The following is a 17,708-nucleotide window of genomic DNA, read 5'->3' as shown; positions in this document are numbered from 1 at the left end:
CCTCCACAAATCAGCTTCTGGACTAGCCACAGCTTCTTGATAGCTGCGTGGCTCATCATTATGACAGCATGCAAGTTTTCCATCAGCACCGTAATGATTAGGTGGGATACCTTTGGTCACCCTAGTCGACCGTCGCGGTGTACCAACCGCTCGCTCTTCGTCCACTAGCATCGGCTCTACGTGTGGCTCTTCGTCGGGATCGGTATCCTCGTACAGGCTGTCATCCGAATGGTCTTCATATCCGTGGAAATCTTCTTCGCTCTCACTCTAGCTGGGCTCGGCTGCCAGGCCGGGTTGCGCAGGTTCCTCCTGTTTCTCCATCTCGCTGCGGTTCATGTCAATTAACGATAAGGGAAAGAATAACGTACCTTCATCCTCCATGGTTGACTCCGGATCGATATTGGCTGGTAGTACACGAGCATCCCGAGCATGAAACGCCACGCTTTGTGTTGCAGCGAATAGCCGACAAAGGTTAACTTTTCGGCTTTGGCTTCGAGCTTCGTTCGTTTGACATCAGGAACAAAAACGTACGCTGCCGTTCCGAAAACTTGCCATTTCGAAACATCCGGTTTGACTCCGTGCCAAATCTCGTAGGGAGTCACTTCAACCGCTTTCGTTGGCAGCATATTTTGGAGATAGTTCGCCGTGCTGATTGCCGCGCCCCAGTAGCGGTTGGGCATACCTGCTTCCAGAAGCATGCACCCAGCCATCTCCACTAGCGAACGGTTCTTTCGCTCTGCGACACCGTTTTGTTGTGGCGTATAGGCCGCCGTGAACTGCTGTTGGATGCCTTCACGCCTCAGATACGCCACCAATTTCGAACCTCGGTATTCACCTCCTTGGTCGGACCTCAAGACTTTCAGCGGCTTGCCGAACTGCGTCTTCATCTTCTGCACGTAGTCCTGGATGGCATCAAACGTGTCGGATTTCTTCTGCAGCATATACACCGTGGTATACCGGCTGTGGTCGTCGATAAGCGTCATGAAATAACGTCGACCACCCGGTGTCATTGTCCGCATTGGTCCACACAGGTCACTGTGAATCAGGTCCATCACATCCTTACTGCTCTTCTTTGCCTTTTTTTGGAAATGACAGTCTTGCCATCTTACCCTGCAGGCAAGTTTCGCATGGCAAAACCAAACCGCATCGCTTGATGTTGATATCCGTGGCCAGTTGTCGCTGTTCCAACTCCTGTATGGCCGTCACGTCTCGATGACCGAGTTTGCGGTGCCAAACTTGCTGGAACTTGAGATCGCAAATCCGCTTTAGAATATGAACCTTCGACGTCAGCGACTTTTTCTCGTGTTGCTTCCGTAGGTTATCCCATACTTCTTTGGCGGTCTGCGTTCCTCGAATATGGCCATGTTGACTCCTGGTTAGAAGCAACCCGATGGTTGCACGTGCTTTTTGATCACCTTCGTCCCAGGCTTCCAGCGCCGCCGCGTTCGCACCGTCGTCCGTAGCTGCTGGCTTCACGCCGGGCACGATGTACTTCCAAAGGCCTTCTCGCACCAATAGGAACTCCACCTCTAGCTTCCAGGTTTCGTAGTTTTCGTTGGTCAGCTTCGCGATTCCAGATCTTTCCATCTTGACTTCTCCTGGGCCCAAAACCTCTTGGATGGTAAATGGCCGTAGACCGGAACACTACTTCTTTCGTGAAAAGGAAAACGTCTGAACTTGAAGAGAGACAAACTAGGAATGAATAGAGCTTGCTGACGTTTGATCATCTTTCTCATGCACGCGCACATAATGGATAGGATTTGTTTTCAACGGGAAACGCTTCGGAAGCATTTCCCGATGAAAACAAATCCTATCCCCTCCGTGCGCGTGCAAGAGAAAGATGATCAACGTCAGCAATCCTTATTTTATTCAAATTTAAAATACTAATCTATGGTTGCTTTGATTCGTTGTCGCCAACTAGATCTGCATCACCAACACTAAGAGTTTTTTTTTCCAAAACGGTGTCATTGGACATTGGAAATGTTTCTGAATTTCCTTGTCGAGGAATTCCCGCTTTGCAATAAAATACATTTATTATTTATTACTCACCACAAGCGTGAGTTGAAGAGCGCCTAAAAGTAAGCATTCGACCTTACACGAGGTTTAAAATTCAACATGCTCAATCGAACCACTAACACCAATCGCACACGACGCCGACGCCGTCGGCCGCCGTACCGTTGCGCGCGAACTCGCAGCGTAATGACGACACGCGGTCGAGGTATATGGCTCGTTTTCATTAACCCATCACATTGGTACCTTTCAACTTACTACTATTTGGCGACAACCGGATTTAAAAATAGTGCACGGTCAGTCCAATTTTGCACAGCTGTAAGATCGGTCGTTGTTTCGAAGGTACTGAACGCTTCTGCCGGGAGGTGTGCACGTGATTCGCGGTCGAATAATATTCACGCGTATCCCGCGGTTTTCCGATACGTATTCGGTGCGTTACGACGACGGTGCGTACAACAATTAGAGGTGCGTTACGCTCGGTCACGGTGGTGAGAGTATGAAACAATGTTGGCTTGAAGCGCTTGTAGCGAAAAAAGACGATTACATAAATTCTGGCAAACGATGGCTTAGGTTGTGAAGGGTTCAATCTGTTTGATACTTTTCGGGAAATTCGAGATTTTTGTGAATTGGTGATGTTTTGTACTGCTGTTATGACGATGTGCCAAAAATAAATCACGCGATTCAAAGTTGGACTCGTGACGTACCATCTTGAAAGGGCTGTTCATCTTTATGGTGACAGTGTGACAGTATTCTGCAAAGCGAGAGATAAATTAGGGTGATTCGAAAATACTTCATTATTTACCATTGTTGAATAGAAAGACAATTACAATACAGGTGTGCGCCACGCTACCACCGCCGGCAGTTTTGCAACGGTGCGTGGGTGCTCCAAATCTGATGATCTATAATTTCTCACAGTAGTGGTTCAAGTTTGTACGAGTCTTCATTATTCAATACCCTTTTATTAAAACTATATTACTATTTTATACAAAGGCAAAATTTGTGAAAATTAAAAATTTATATAAAATAATTATTTAGGGTCTGTCTTATTTGTAAAATTCTGGAGAACTATACTCAGAAGTGACGATTCAATAATTATCGAATAACCCTGCTCGCAGAGCAAGATTACGTTCGACAGATATCGAATAATTTTTGATCGTTGTTTTTCTGGTATTGCTGGGTAGCAACACCTATTCTTATGACCGAGTGATATTTTTTTAAATTTGTGAAATGTCACTATAAAGTTTAATTCTCCAAATCAGACAGACTCATACAGGGTCTTTACGTATTAAACTACGTGCATTTCGTAGTTGCTACTCCGTGATTGACCAGAGCAATCACAATTGCACAGGGAATCACTTGGTGGAATCATGGGATTTGATCTCCAACCTAAATGTGCACAGTTCAAGGACTCCAATATTCTGAATGGTTTATAACGGCACTGGTCACTTCATCGCGGTCTATTGGGGATGGGAAGGAATTGATGATGCAATCACTCGCCCACTGCAAGCCGAGTACACCTCTGCACTCGCCACGAGTTCCTAAAGAATTTTATTGGAATCTGGGGGTTAGGTTCTATGGCAGAGGTTCGTCTAGGTTAACGGGTTGCCAAGTGTGATAGGAATGAAAGGGTGGTATATGTATTCTAATTGGATGCCGAAACGAGCTTTTTCGCTCATTTCGAATTCTAAAGGCTACCTGCTAGATCTAATCAATCTATCGATTGCTAGGTGTTGGTTATCTGAATTGTGTTTGATGAAGCAATTTCAATATTTCATTTTTGATACTGGCTATAAATTTTATTCAACTTTGATTCTGCCTGACTTATTGTCCCACGTCGCTCCAATTCAAAGATACAGAGTCTTTGCGCTTTCTCAGCTTTTATCTAATACGTAAAATAATGAGCGCAGTGGATTGTGTTGGATTGCAGCAATTCTCTTTTATTGCAGGATGGACAAATAATTTCAGCTGGCACTGTAGACCTTTTTATGGGTAACTTGCAGATATGATCCTTCGTCTCCCGGGATCAGCACTTTTGCTTTGTAAGAGTCAAATTTTGCAGCACAGCACTCTAGATCTATTAAGGTACAATCGTTTTGAATTTCTTCACAACATAAACTTTCTGCATACCAATTGTTGATTTTCGAAGTATCCTATTGAAAATTAATGTCTTTCGAACCGTGCATTATTCATGCTAAACGTTTCATTCGTTCGTAAGTTATATTGCCTAATAGGAAATGTGTACTCATTTTTATATATGGAGCTTTAATGATAAGTTTCGGGAAATTTCGTTAACCCACTTTCACGTCACGACCTGTTCGATCGGAGCGTCTTGTGGAGTCCAAAGTACGTACGATTTTCTGCCATGATGCGTCTCTGAATTTCTCTGCTGGTATCGTTATAGATGATCACCAGTGAGTCCAAGTACACGAATTCTTCAACCACCTCGATTTCGTCACCACCAATACAAACTCTAGGATATATCCGGAACAAATTTAGAACGCTTTTTATACCGAAGTTGGATTTCTCTCCAGATACAGGCAACTTTCACAACTTCGGAAGTAGTGCGCTGGATTCGCCTAAAGATGCGTTAAACAACACATAAATTAGTTTGACATATAAAACTTCGGAAGAAAGTTCGGTTCGGAAGTCCTGACCTCCGAATTCTAAGTTGGTGCTACATTGGTGCCATTTGATTGCGACAATGTGGGAAGTGATCCGCGGTTCAGGCTTGTTCGACACGTAGCACACGCCGAAAATTCTTCCACCGTTTCGAAATAATTTGTCGTAAGTAACACGGCAGCATTTGAGCTGGAGATTGGTTTCATATAATCATATTGGTTATTTGAAAAATATTTGTCTCGGCTCAATCTTCTCTCGTGTGAAATTATGATTCTGAAAAGAACCTATTTGTTTTCAGTAATGCACCTTCCCAATCACAAGCAGCAACAAAATCGAAGCAGAATCTAGAGAAAATTTCATTTCATTGCTACTGACCCCAATGTCAGCCAATCGATAAGTTACCGCTAAAACGCGATAGACACCATCATGCGAATCATTTTCGCAGCATCCCCCTCCGAAGAGCGCTTGCGCTGCTGCCGACGGCAAGCGATAATAATTTGCACTTTGAAGAAGTAAAAGAAGAAGAAGAAGAAGAGTTGCTGGTTATGTTCGAAAGCACTGGCATCGAACGAACGAAAGGCAGAGCAAACAAGCCGATGCCAAGCGGTTATAATTTGTACTTTGAAGAAGTAAAAGAAGAAGAAGAAGAAGGAGAAGAAGAGGCCCTGGTTATGTACGAATGCATAGACATCGAACGAAGGAAAGGCGGAGCAAGCAAGCCGATGCCAATGATACGGCTCCCAAAGGGGCAGGGCCTAGGACTCCATGCAAACGTATTCTGACCATCCGAAGTCTGATTTTCTCGGAAAATCGGCAGGACAATTGCATCGCAGCGCCAAGCAGACATCACCGGCGGTGGAAAGGCTGCGGAGAAGGCAACAGCAATGATTGTTGCTACGGGTGGTGGCAGCAACGATAATTGCTACGAGCGGCGGCAGCAAGGCTCAGAGAAACATTATCAAGGGCGTCTCATCGAAGGCGTCGAGCATTATAAACAGCTTCGTAAACGACAGCTTCGTGCGTGTCGAGCTGGGCAAGCCCGCCGTTTCGGAGGGTTCCAAAGTCGTCACCAAGTAAGTCAGCTCGTAGTGAATGAACGAGGAAGTAGTTTTACTTAAAACGGCCCTTTTCAGGGCCACAGTCCCACTCAAAGAGGAGAGGAATTTTCGTACCGCGCACGCCAGAAATTAAAATTTTGAAATGAGTTTCCACTACTGATGCCACTGTCACCCAATTTATGATTTGCCGCTGGAACACGATAGACATTATCCATTCTAATACATTGTTTTGCAACGTCTCCATGCAAGGAGCGCATGGGCTGCTACCGACATAGAATTTTGTCCATCACCAAGTGATTATGATTTGCATTTTTTGCAGATTTTTGTCTCGGTTCAACCTTCTATCGTGTAAAAAGATGATTTTGTTTCCAATGATGCGCTTTTCCAATAATAAACAGCAAGTATACCGAAATCAGAATCTGGGGAAAATCTCATTTGACTGCTAACGCAACTCAATGATGTGAGACGTCATCATTGTTTACTTCCCGCAATGCTATCTATTCCAACTTTCTACCGTCGCCAAGCGGTTATGATGTGCACTTTGATGAAAATATTTCGGCTCTACTTTCTCTTGTGTACAATGGTAGATTTGACAAGAATCGATTTTGATCCACAATGCGCCTTTCTAATCATTCATAGCAATCAAACGATAGTCCGTATCTTGCGTAAAAATTTCACTTTTCTGCTAAATAGCCACTATTAAGGAAACATTTCCAGTGGCGCCACTGGTATCCGGAGACCGTAATCGATGCTATTTTTGCAATCAACTCTTTCTTCTCATAAAATTTTGGTCCTGAGAAGAACCGATTTTCTTTCCAAAATGCGCCACTAACAGTAACTAAACGATAGTCCGAAGATTGTTGCTTTTGGCGATGGCCTCTTGACGTTCCACTTTCTGCTGAGACTGCTGCTACGGGCGTCATCGTTGTGCCCGCTCTCCGAGAAAATTAAATTGAACTGAGGATTGGAGTCGAGCCCGTAAGTTGCACGATTTTGATGTCTATGCTTGCGATGCACATACGCGATTGGTTAGTTTACCGATTTTCAGTGCCTAGTAAAATTCAATTCTTCAATAGTTTAGCACCTTGAATGCATTTTTTCGATAGTTGAGCAAAATCTTAAAGAGTTTGTCGATCGATTAACACCAAAATCTATAAAATCGGTTGAAAGACGGCTGAGTTATTAGCCCATACTTCCTGACCAATTTTCGTGACAGTCTCAGATTTGAAACTACAGAATGACCGCCCTATGTTTCGTAATCCTACGTCAAAAACAAATCGTGTCAATCCCTGCCCTCCGAAGCGATGTTGAATAGCAGACACGAAAGACCATCACCTTGCCGCAACCCTCTGCGGGTTTCGAAAAGACTCGAGAATGCCCCTGAAACTCGAACTACGCACATCACCTGATCCATCGTCGCTTTGATCAACCGTGTCAGTTTATCCGGAAATCCGTGTTCGTGCATTAGCTGCCATAGCTGGTCCCGATCGATTGTATCATATGCGGCTTTGAAGTCGATGAATAGATGATGTGTGGGCACGTTGTATTCGCGACATTTCTGCAGTACTTGGCGAACGGCGAACACCTGGTCTGTGGTAGAGCGTTCGCCCATAAAACCCGCCTGGTACAGTCCCACGAACTCCATTGCAATTGGTGCTAGTCGACGGAATAAAACTTGGGAAAGTATTTTGTAGGCGGCATTCAGCAATGTGATTGCGCGGTAGTTGCTACAATCCAGCTTATCGCCCTTTTTGTAGATGGGACACACGACACATTCCATCCACTCCTGCGGCAAAACTTCCTCCTCCCAAATCTTGGTAATGACCCAGTGCAGCGCTCTAGCCAGTGCCTCACCACCGTGTTTAAATAGTTCTCCTGGTAGTTGGTCCACCCCAGGGGCTTTGTTGTTTTTCAGCCGGCCAATCTCCTCCTGGATTTCCTGGAGATCCGGAGCCGGTAGAATTATGCGCGTTCTCACAGGTCCATCACAATACCGCCATCTTCGTCTGCCACATCGCCATTCAGGTGTTCTTCGTAGTGCTGCCGTCACCTTTGGATCACCTCACGCTCGTTCGTAAGAAGGTTCCCGTTCATGTCCTTACACATATCAGGATGTGGTACGTGGCCCTTACGTGAACGGTTTAACTTCTCATAGAACTTTCGTGTGTTATTAGCGCGGTACAGTTGCTCCGTTTCTTCACGGTCTCGATCTTCCTGCTGGAGCTTTTTCCTCCGGAAAATCGAGTTTTGTCTGTTCCGCGCCCGTTTATATTGTGCCTTGTTCGCCCTCGTGCGGTGTTGCAGCAATCTCGCCCATGCTGAATTCTTCTCTTCTACTAACTGCTCACATTCGCCGTTATACAAGTCGTTTCTCTGATCCGGGGGCACCGTGCCAAGTGCAGCGGTTGCGGTGCTACCAATGGCGAATCGAATATCTCTCCAGCCATCTTCAAGAGACGCTGCGCCTAGCTGCTCTTCCGTTGGGAGTGCCAATTCCAGCTGCTGCGCGTATTTTTGGGCCGTCTTGTAGCCGCCCAATGTTAAGCCGCGGCGTCCGACTTCGAAATATAAGTTTATAAAAGTAATAAAATATGCGGCTAAGAATAACAAGAATCTCAACAAGGAAAATACATCAAGAAAATGTAATTTTATTATTTCTATGAATATGGTTGGCGCATGAGAATAAATGTCAAATTTAATCAATTCACAGTCCTTTTTGATCAAAATTTATTCAAATGACGCTAAAAGTAGCATAGCGGGAATCTTGTCCATTGATTTTGTTCCCATGTGCTCCCATAAAAAAAGCGGGACTATATTTGTTTGATCCAACCAGATTTTCCCTCGGTTTGAAACTGCCTCAAACTCGATTTTGATGAATTTATAAATTATTTTTTCATGCCGTCGTTTTTTACAGTGGATGGTTATTCAGAAAGACTTTGATGTTTCGGTTGCTAATCGATAGATTTTCGACAAGAAATAAAACAAATGTTTGCCAGATTGTCCGGACGTTTCAGTCGATTCACTAGCCTTCGACCATGTTTTGCGGACCAATCTTCCTGCCGCTTTCTTACTCTAAGACGGCCATTAATACTAATAGTAGTAGTGGTAGTAGTTTATACTATACTAGTGGATGCAGTAGCGCCCGTGGCAAGTGTTTTTTTTTTTTTTCAATATAACTAATATAACAGCATTGAAAAAAAAATCAAAATTTTCTGGTTTTCTAAGGTTGTTACTGGTTTTGTTTTCTGCTTCAGATAGTAAAAAAGAATTGAAGTGTCAAATATTTTATTTTTTGTGAGAATTTCCCCGCGTGCTGCGTCTGGTTGGCTAGTCACTGTGATGATAATTGTTGTATTCCCCAACCTCGACCAAACTGCGAGTCTTTCGGTTCCCCAAAACTAACACTTTGTATTATAAGAATCACCCAAGTAACACCGAAAACATCTTTTCTACCGGAGACCTGATAAACTTGTTGTATGACGGGTAAAAAGATGAAATAGAAAACAAGCTATGTTTGAGAAAAGCTGTGAAAAGGTGTTGGTGCTAAACATACATCTGTTTGATCTAAAAAGATGTTTTGGACTACATTCTCACAACTTACTGATAACATCCCATATTTTGAAATTTGTTTGGTTTTTTAAGATGTTTTGTTGTACATTCTCACGACATACCCAAAAATACATTTCCTACAAGCAAAATCCACGACAAATCAAATGGTGCTTTTTGCATTCACCAGAAATTATTGGAACTGACCGTTTTGCCCCATTTACCCCTGGAAATTGTATTTTTTATGACAGCTACAATATAAAATCAATTGCGGCTAATTATTTTATGTTTTCTTATGCTAATTTAGTAGAAAATACCAATGTTATAAATTCTGGCCTTGGATCATGACTGGAAGTGGCCATTTTGCCCCATTTACCCTCGAAAATCGCAATTTTTCTATGACAGCTACAATTTAAAATAGATTTCGGGAGAGGAGGAAGTAGGCCTTGACTGAACTAGAAGTGTTTTCTGTGCTGTTGTCATTTTTTTTTTCAAATATTTTCCATTACTTTCAGAAATTGAAAAAATGATTTATACAGTTATGCAGTTGTTCCAGTTTTTTATTCAAATACCCTGATCAGACGCAGATGCTCCTGGACGTTGTTTTATTTGAAGGCTTTTTCCGAACAACATCAAGCTCGTGCCGTTGCTGTATGTCTCTAGGAGCTCGTTAAGTATCAGTTTATTAACATGTATTCGATTCCTGGATGTTTGTGAATCTTCTTCGAATCCGTTTTTGTTTATGATTAAGGGTTAACAGCAACAGTCCAACAAGATGTCTTGATCGGGGCACCGTGCTGTGCGACTTATACGGCCAATTGAGAAGCTAATTTCCCACATTCAACCTAGAAAATCTTAACATTAACAGCACATTATTCCGAAAATCTACCTTCCGAGGCAATGAAAACTTTACTACTATCGCCAGCAAACATCGAGCGGCCAGGTGCCCACGATCTTGATCGATTTGTTCACAGTTTTACCGGTTTGTCTGTCGTCCTACGTTACAGTCTGCTCCAAGCTGGTAGGAGCGAAATTTCATTATCAAAATTGTGTCCTCCGGAACATATGTTACCTCCCTTTTTTAGAAGAGCTTTAGGGGATTTTTACATTACTTTGGTGATCTAAAGTAGGATGTTTATTACGCGTAGGGATGTGAGCATCACTTGGCGCCATTTCGTAATGTTCTCGATTTTGGAAAAATACGGCTATTTAGTTTTATGCTCAGCCATTTATATCGCATTTTGTTGCATTTTGAATGTATGCAAATGTATCCATTATGATAAAAAAATCATCAAATATCTTTTATTACATGCACATGAAACAGAAAATTTGGCCCTCAAAATAATTTTCTTAATAAGAAAATTTGGTCCGATTCTTTACAAATTATGCATATAGAATGCATCATCAGTTTAAAGAGTGTATAGTACATACATGCGACATACATAACGAAGACCACATTTCAAGCAAGAGGATAGTTTTAAAAAAATGATTCATTCATAAATTTAGAAGCTATATACAAATAGCACGACGAAGGAAGGACTTTCGATTTCCCAAGAGAAATTCTTAATAATTTCCATAAAAGTTCTACTTCAAAATCGCTGAAAATTCTTTCAAATTTCATCCAAATTTCCATAGTTTTTGTTTTTAAATAGAGCGAAGAAATCACGAATTTTCAAGAAATATTTTCCAAAATTTTCACGAGAAAATATTTCGAATTTGCAGAAGAAATTCTCTCAGAAGAAAATCTCTCAAAATTTCCCAAAACCGAACAGACATTAGGAGTAAGTCACAAGAAACAACATTAACGTGCAACAAAATAAAGCACGATAGATCAAACGGACAGGCCTTCACGTTGTGTTTGAGAGCTCCATAAACTTTATGCATCGGATTCTTTCCGGCCATATTGATGAGTTTAATGCAGTTGAGTGGGAAAAGTCAGAAGCCTCAACATTATATGTGGGAAAATCCATCGCTTTTTACACTAATTTCTACAGCTTTTGGTGGATACAGCTAAGGGTGACAACAACACACACAATATTAATCATAATATTGTCGAATTTTCCAATTTTCATGTTCATATATCACTACAATTATTTTCACAGAAAACAAAATTTAGTAATTGTCTCAAAATTTCCGGAGAAATTTTCGCTCAGGATATATAAGACATTTGAAGAATTCCAAGATTTATCCGGAAAAAACTTTCCTCTGTACTCTGGAGCATTATAGCTGGATGAAAGTTCAGGCCCATACTTTGCATTCTGGAGGATTGGAAAGGTGCTGGAGTGCAGCTGAATCAAGGATATGATCTGCTGGAAAAACTAGTTTCGATAGTGCGGAATTACCTAAAAATTGAGCTGCAAATATGGTAAGTCCGTTCCATGACTGTATTATATAGAACTGATTTAACCTTTTGTAAGGCATACGAAACTCGAAAAATTACGATCTGTTCGTAAAAACTTTTTCTCAAATTCACGTAGGGACGTAGTTTAACAAAATATGACTGGCTGTGCATTCTTATTTAACCTCAAATTGAGATAAAATAAGAGTTGCTGATTGACATTAGCTTTCCGATTACTATCAATGTAGATTGAACAACCGAGAATATCTCCTTATTTTTAATTTTAATTCCGTTTCTTTTCTACTTTTCTTCCGTTAAAGAAATTATGACGCGGGCGCTTAATCCAAAATTCAAATGAACAATCGCTCACTTTGAGCGATTGATTGTTTATTCTCGCGAAAGATGAAAAATTGAACAAATTAAGGAAATGCTAATACTGTTATGTAGAAGTTGCATAGGTCACATCACTTTTCATGATTAATCCCGATCTATGTTACTGATAACCCCACCCAACTAACACAACTTCCTTCCCGTGGTAATTGTGGAGATGCAGAGGTATTCTCGGTCTCTAGTAGCAACAATAACCACACACGAACATTCCTTCCCTTTCCCAACTGACTGTAAGGACTTGGCCGGCGACGTTATTGATTAACATTTGCGAGCTGCTGAAACATACACTTCGAGAATAGATGGTAAATCCCAACCACTATTCACTTGGATCGAAGTGCAATTTGCACCAGTTCTGATCAATCACGGAGTAGCAACCATTGATATGTACAGTCAGTCTAAGCTAAGCTAAGCTAAGACAGCTACAATTTAAAATAGATTTCGGCTAACGATTTCTGTGTATTCTGATGCTTAATCAGTAGAAAATACGAATAGTATGATCAAAACAGAAACATTTTGTTTCAAATAATTTTAATTTTAATAATAATTTTAATTTAAATAAATAAATCACTTTTCAAAATTCACATGCCAAGTTCAATTTGTTCGCCCTTTAGTTTGACCACTCGCCGCAGACGATCGAGAAACACATCGTACGAATTTTTTTTATTGTTATACTGGACAAATTGATATGAAATTTTCGAAAAAGAATCCACGTGTCATGGAGGGACTCGAACCCTCAACCTCCTACTCTTTAAATAGGCGTGATAACCCCTAAACAACAAGACCACTTAAAGGTCACGTTTGTGGGTCCAAAAGATCATTTTTTGCCTTACACGATTAATGGATTTGAAAATTAATGGATAACAGGAATTCTTAAACATAGTTAATTTTTGATCCACCCTTTTTATATCTCTCTATCGCCTTGCAGTGCCGCTATCACTATATATAGTATAAAGGACGAGATGGAATTCGGTGACGTTTTACATCGCTATGTTTAAAGCTGCAATGCATTTTAAAAATACATAGTAAGAATGAAATTGTGCATAGCTCGTGCGCAATGAGGCGTGACACGGAAACGTGCGATCATTCTCGACCCTGCGAGGTTATTGCACTGTAAACAAGGGTTGGCTGACTGATCAGTATAGCAATCGAGGTTTCGGTGTCAAGATTTGCTCATTAGAAGGATCACATTAGAGATAGCAGAGCAGTGACTCAACGGGTTGTTTTCGGAAGATGCATGGTCTCTTGTACCTCTTAATTGCGGATGTCGTAAATTAGATGAAAGGAAAGTAGTATTGAAAGAGTTGTTATCTGATTATGTTATTCCTATTCAACGATGGTATTAGCAACATACCGTTGATTATTATACTACAGAATCATTCGAGACTATTGAAATACGCTTCTACGCACTGACGTTATTAGAAGAGGACGGTGCAAAATTCTTTATTCCTACCGCTATTATGCATTTATTCTTTAAAATCCTTGCATCACAGACAAACAGAAGGGACTGGAAATGAGTTAACGTCCACAAAAATAAAACGGGACGAAAGTGTGGAAAAGCGGGTATCGAACGGCAACTTTTTACCAAAGCTGTGACATCACTAATGGGAATGGGCTTGGAACTGGCTTCATAGGGCATAGGGATTAGATTCGCCAACGTGTGGTTGGAAGACAGTTAATTAACGCAAGCATTTGCTACGGGTAAAAGGCTGTTTCGTCAACTACGGCATTTTATAATTTTAGTTTTATTAATTAGTTGAACATATTCAAATAATTTACAGAAAATGTCGAACTTTGTTCAATTTGTAAAAATGAAAAATAAAAACAAAACTTCAACTTTATTATTTGCAGCTTCCAATGGAAAAATTCTTCAAAGCGATCAGTCGCAAAAAACCGAACGACGATGACGGTAGCCATTCGAAGCTGGCTCGGGTCCTCACCCTGCTGGACCTGACGGGGCTTGGCGTTGGCAGCACGCTGGGTTTGGGGGCGTACGTTCTGGCCGGCTCGGTCGCCTACGAACAGGCCGGGCCTGGTGTGGTGGTATCGTTTGTGATAGCTGCACTGGCGGCGGCCATTGCCGGACTTTGCTACGCAGAATTTGCGGCTCGTGTCCCGAAGGCCGGATCGGCCTACATCTACACGTACATCACGATTGGAGAGTTTGCTGCGTTCACCATCGGGTGGAATCTGATGTTGGAGTACATCATTGGTGAGTATAGTTTGGCAGAATGCATACTTCAGACAGATGAATAGTTTATGGTTCTTGTAGGAACTGCCAGTGTGGCTCGCGGATTGAGCGGATATATTGATGCGCTCATCGACTACCGGATGGCGAATACTCTACAGAGCATCGTGGAATTCCGAGTTAGTTTTCTAGGGAAATACCCGGACCTATTTTCATTCTGCGTGGTACTATCGATTACCGCTCTTTTGGCATACGGCGTTAAAGAATCGACGGTCTTGAACAACATCTTCACTGGAGTAAATCTGATAGTGATCGTTGTTGTGCTGGTTTCCGTTGGAACTAAGGTGAATCCAGACAATTGGAACATCAAACCGGAAGATATTCCCGAAGGAGTGAAAGCAGGTGTAGGAGGATTTATGCCATACGGAGTTGCTGGAGTGATGGCAGGAGCGGCCAAGTGCTTCTACGGATACGTTGGATTCGATTGCATCGCAACCACCGGGGAAGAGGCCCAGAATCCTTCCAGGAACATCCCATTGGCGATTATATTTTCGCTGTTGATCATTTTTCTGTCTTACTTTGGAGTGGCTACTGTTCTGACAATGGCACTACCGTATTACAATCAAGATCCAATCGCTCCGTTCCCGAATTTGTTCGACTGGTTAGGATGGCAGGAGATCAAGTGGATCGTATCAATTGGGGCGATCTTTTCACTGTGCACAAACTCTTTGGGAGCTATGTTCCCTTTGCCGCGTGTCCTGTACGCCATGTCATCAGATGGAATTATGTTCAAGAAGCTACGGACGGTGAATCCGGTGACAAGGACGCCAATTCTGGCAACGGTGATTTCTGGAATATTGTCAGGAACTATGGCTTTGTTGTTCGACCTGCACCAGCTGATCGACATGATGTCCATTGGCACGCTTTTGGCATACACGATCGTCGCCTTGAGTGTGTTGGTTTTGAGATATGACGAGAACACGAATTTCCGGACCAGTGTTCCCATCCAAGACAAGTCGGTGATTGTGAAGCAGCTTTTCAATTTGAACATTGCCAAGACTCCAAACTCGCTCTCTTCAAAGATCGTCAAAATTAGTTTATTACTGTATGGTAAGAATTATATATATCTAGTCATCGTACACAAACTACCTGGCGCTGTTGAAGATTTTTACGCTCAAACGATTTAAACGACATTTTTCACACGAAACGAGTACGGCGCTATGTAATTTGTGTATGACACCTGAGATCGGGATCTAATAAAAAAAAAAACACTTTCTAGCGCTTGTCACCTGTATCATCAGTGCCATTCTTGTCCATGGACAAGACTACCTTACCGCGCAGTATCCGCTGAACTTGATGATCTTAACCATTCTCGCCATGGCCATTTTAGTTCTCTTTCTGGTCATTGCGTGCCAACCCGCCGAGGAGTCGAAGCTCACCTTCAAAGTCCCACTGATCCCATTTGTACCGATGCTGAGTGTCCTGGTCAACATTTATCTCATGTTCCAGTTGGACATCAACACGTGGATCAGTTTCTCCATTTGGTTGATGGTTGGCTTTCTGATTTATTTCACCTACGGTATTCGACATTCGGCTCTGGGTCCAGGCAGTCAGACACTGTCTGAAAGTCAGCTGGAGAACCCGTTTGCCATGATCGGGCTCGAAAAAGTGTAGTTATGTAAGATCTAGTATAATGGTTATTTCAAATAAGATTTGTTAGTCAATGAGTTTCATTCCGTGCTTAGGCTAGTAAAAGTTGCAAGAACATGTGAATAACGGTTTGTGATCAGTAATTGTAGACATTAAAATCAAGAGATAAATTAAAATCAATTATGCACATTAGCATCTTTGCATCAAGAACACTTGATACGAATAAATCAGTCGTTTGACATACCTCGGTCTCATGAGAATAAACAAAATAATTAATAATGAAAACATTGATCATCTTTGTTTTTTATTCCGTTCCTTCTATTCCCTGGTAACAAAGAACTACTAACGCAACGCATAGCCAGAAGAAAACGCTGCCTCCATTACAAAATAAACACGCAGATAGAAATGGGCTGATTAAAAATAAACGTGCTTATAAACATCAATACAATGTGCACAATCCGGTTCAAGCATGTTTCGGTAATTGTGCTCTCGAACGAAAGTGCAACTGTAATTAACTTGGAAATATAATTGCATGCCTCAGTTTTGTGAACAAAAACTAGAAAAGTTGAATAAGTTCACGAAAGCAATTAACTTGCAGCACTACATGTCCTTCAGTGATTGAAATATCGAGAATCCAAGCAATAAGCCATGGGGATGCGAGGATATTTTTAATTTAGGTTATTTTCATACACAACAAACATTGGAAGGTGAAAACAGGCTTGTTAACGCCCTCCGGGAGTGAATGAAAAACGATTTCTCAGTATGTTGCTCCAAACGATACTCAACTAAAAATATATTTACAACATTACAATTAACATTTACAAACTATACAAATCAACTTACAATCTAGTTTTCCTTCGGCTACAATTGAACAAAAATCTACCTCTGGGCTCGCGGCGACGTAATTAATGTAATTAGCTAATTACAACAAGTTATCACAAACGTTCTTACTGATACGATTCAAACTTAAACTCTCAGTTAGCAACAGTAGTGGAACGAACACTCCTACTGTGCGGGAGACGAACGATTAACTTACTTACTTAGGGACCCTGTACACCTCCGGTGGTGCAAAGGGCCGACTTGAAAGATCTCCATCCCGAGCGTTGCCCGGCTATTGCTTTAACCTGTCGCCAGGTTAGATTTCGGTCGACTTCTTTTATTTCTTTATTGAGGCTTCGCCGCCATGAGCCTTTGGGTCTGCCTCTGCTGTGATGTCCCGCTGGGTTCCAGTCTAATGCTTGTTTACAAATTTCGTTTCCGCCCTACGTAGAGTGTGGCCGACCCAGCCCCACTTCCGATCCCGAATTTCTGTTGCTATCGGTCTCTGGTGACAACGACGATGGAGCTCGTTGTTTGAGATCCAGTTGTGAGGCCACCAGGCCCGAATTATATATCGCAGGCATCTGTTAATGAACACCTGCAGCCGTTGAGTGTTCTCCACTGATACACACCATGTTTCGCTAGCGTATAACGGAAGCAACGCGATACCTGCGTGGTTTCTGTACCATCATCGTACAGCGTTGTATGTCTCTCTCCATCCACAACGATGAAATCGAATAGGAATACACATATGTGCTAATGAGGAGTTTTGCACTCGTTTCAAAGATAAACAAAAACTAGACAACTTATATACCATATAATAAGTGGAAGATTTTTTATCTATAATCCAAATTAATGACTATGTATATTCAAGTAGAGAAAAAGAAAAACACAAGAAATATGGACGATTTAAATAGCCTGAGTTTTTCTGACTTTCCAGACCATTCCTAAGAAAACTCCATGCATGAAAATATGATGAATCCAAAATATAGAAAGTATCATTGCTTACGGAAATATATTTCCAATTTTTCATTTTCTTTCTGTAAAGCGGTCATAGAATCGAGACATATTTTTAACTCAAGCATGTACAAGG

The 17,708-nt window shown here is 41.7% G+C and overlaps 1 protein-coding gene across 2 annotated transcripts; it reads left to right on the top strand.

Moving 5' to 3' along the window:
• Positions 1-2,303: 2,303 nt before the first annotated feature.
• Positions 2,304-16,061, top strand: LOC134203278 (cationic amino acid transporter 2-like). Of its 2 annotated transcripts, none has more exons than XM_062678152.1 (4): positions 2,304-2,475; positions 13,810-14,170; positions 14,231-15,256; positions 15,426-16,061. In XM_062678152.1, the coding sequence occupies exons 2-4, from the start codon at positions 13,816-13,818 to the stop codon at positions 15,818-15,820; spliced, it is 1,776 nt and encodes a 591-aa protein (XP_062534136.1). In that variant the 5' UTR covers positions 2,304-2,475; positions 13,810-13,815; the 3' UTR covers positions 15,821-16,061. The 2 variants fall into 2 exon arrangements, with proteins under 2 accessions (XP_062534136.1, XP_062534137.1); XM_062678153.1 differs by having other exon boundaries at positions 2,304-2,498.
• Positions 16,062-17,708: the final 1,647 nt, after the last annotated feature.

The sequence above is a fragment of the Armigeres subalbatus genome, unplaced genomic scaffold, assembly GCF_024139115.2.
Source record: "Armigeres subalbatus isolate Guangzhou_Male unplaced genomic scaffold, GZ_Asu_2 Contig1737, whole genome shotgun sequence".
Lineage (NCBI taxonomy): Eukaryota > Metazoa > Arthropoda > Insecta > Diptera > Culicidae > Armigeres > Armigeres subalbatus.
The sequence above is the reverse complement of the archived record's forward strand: the minus strand, read 5'-3'. Positions and strand labels throughout refer to the sequence as shown.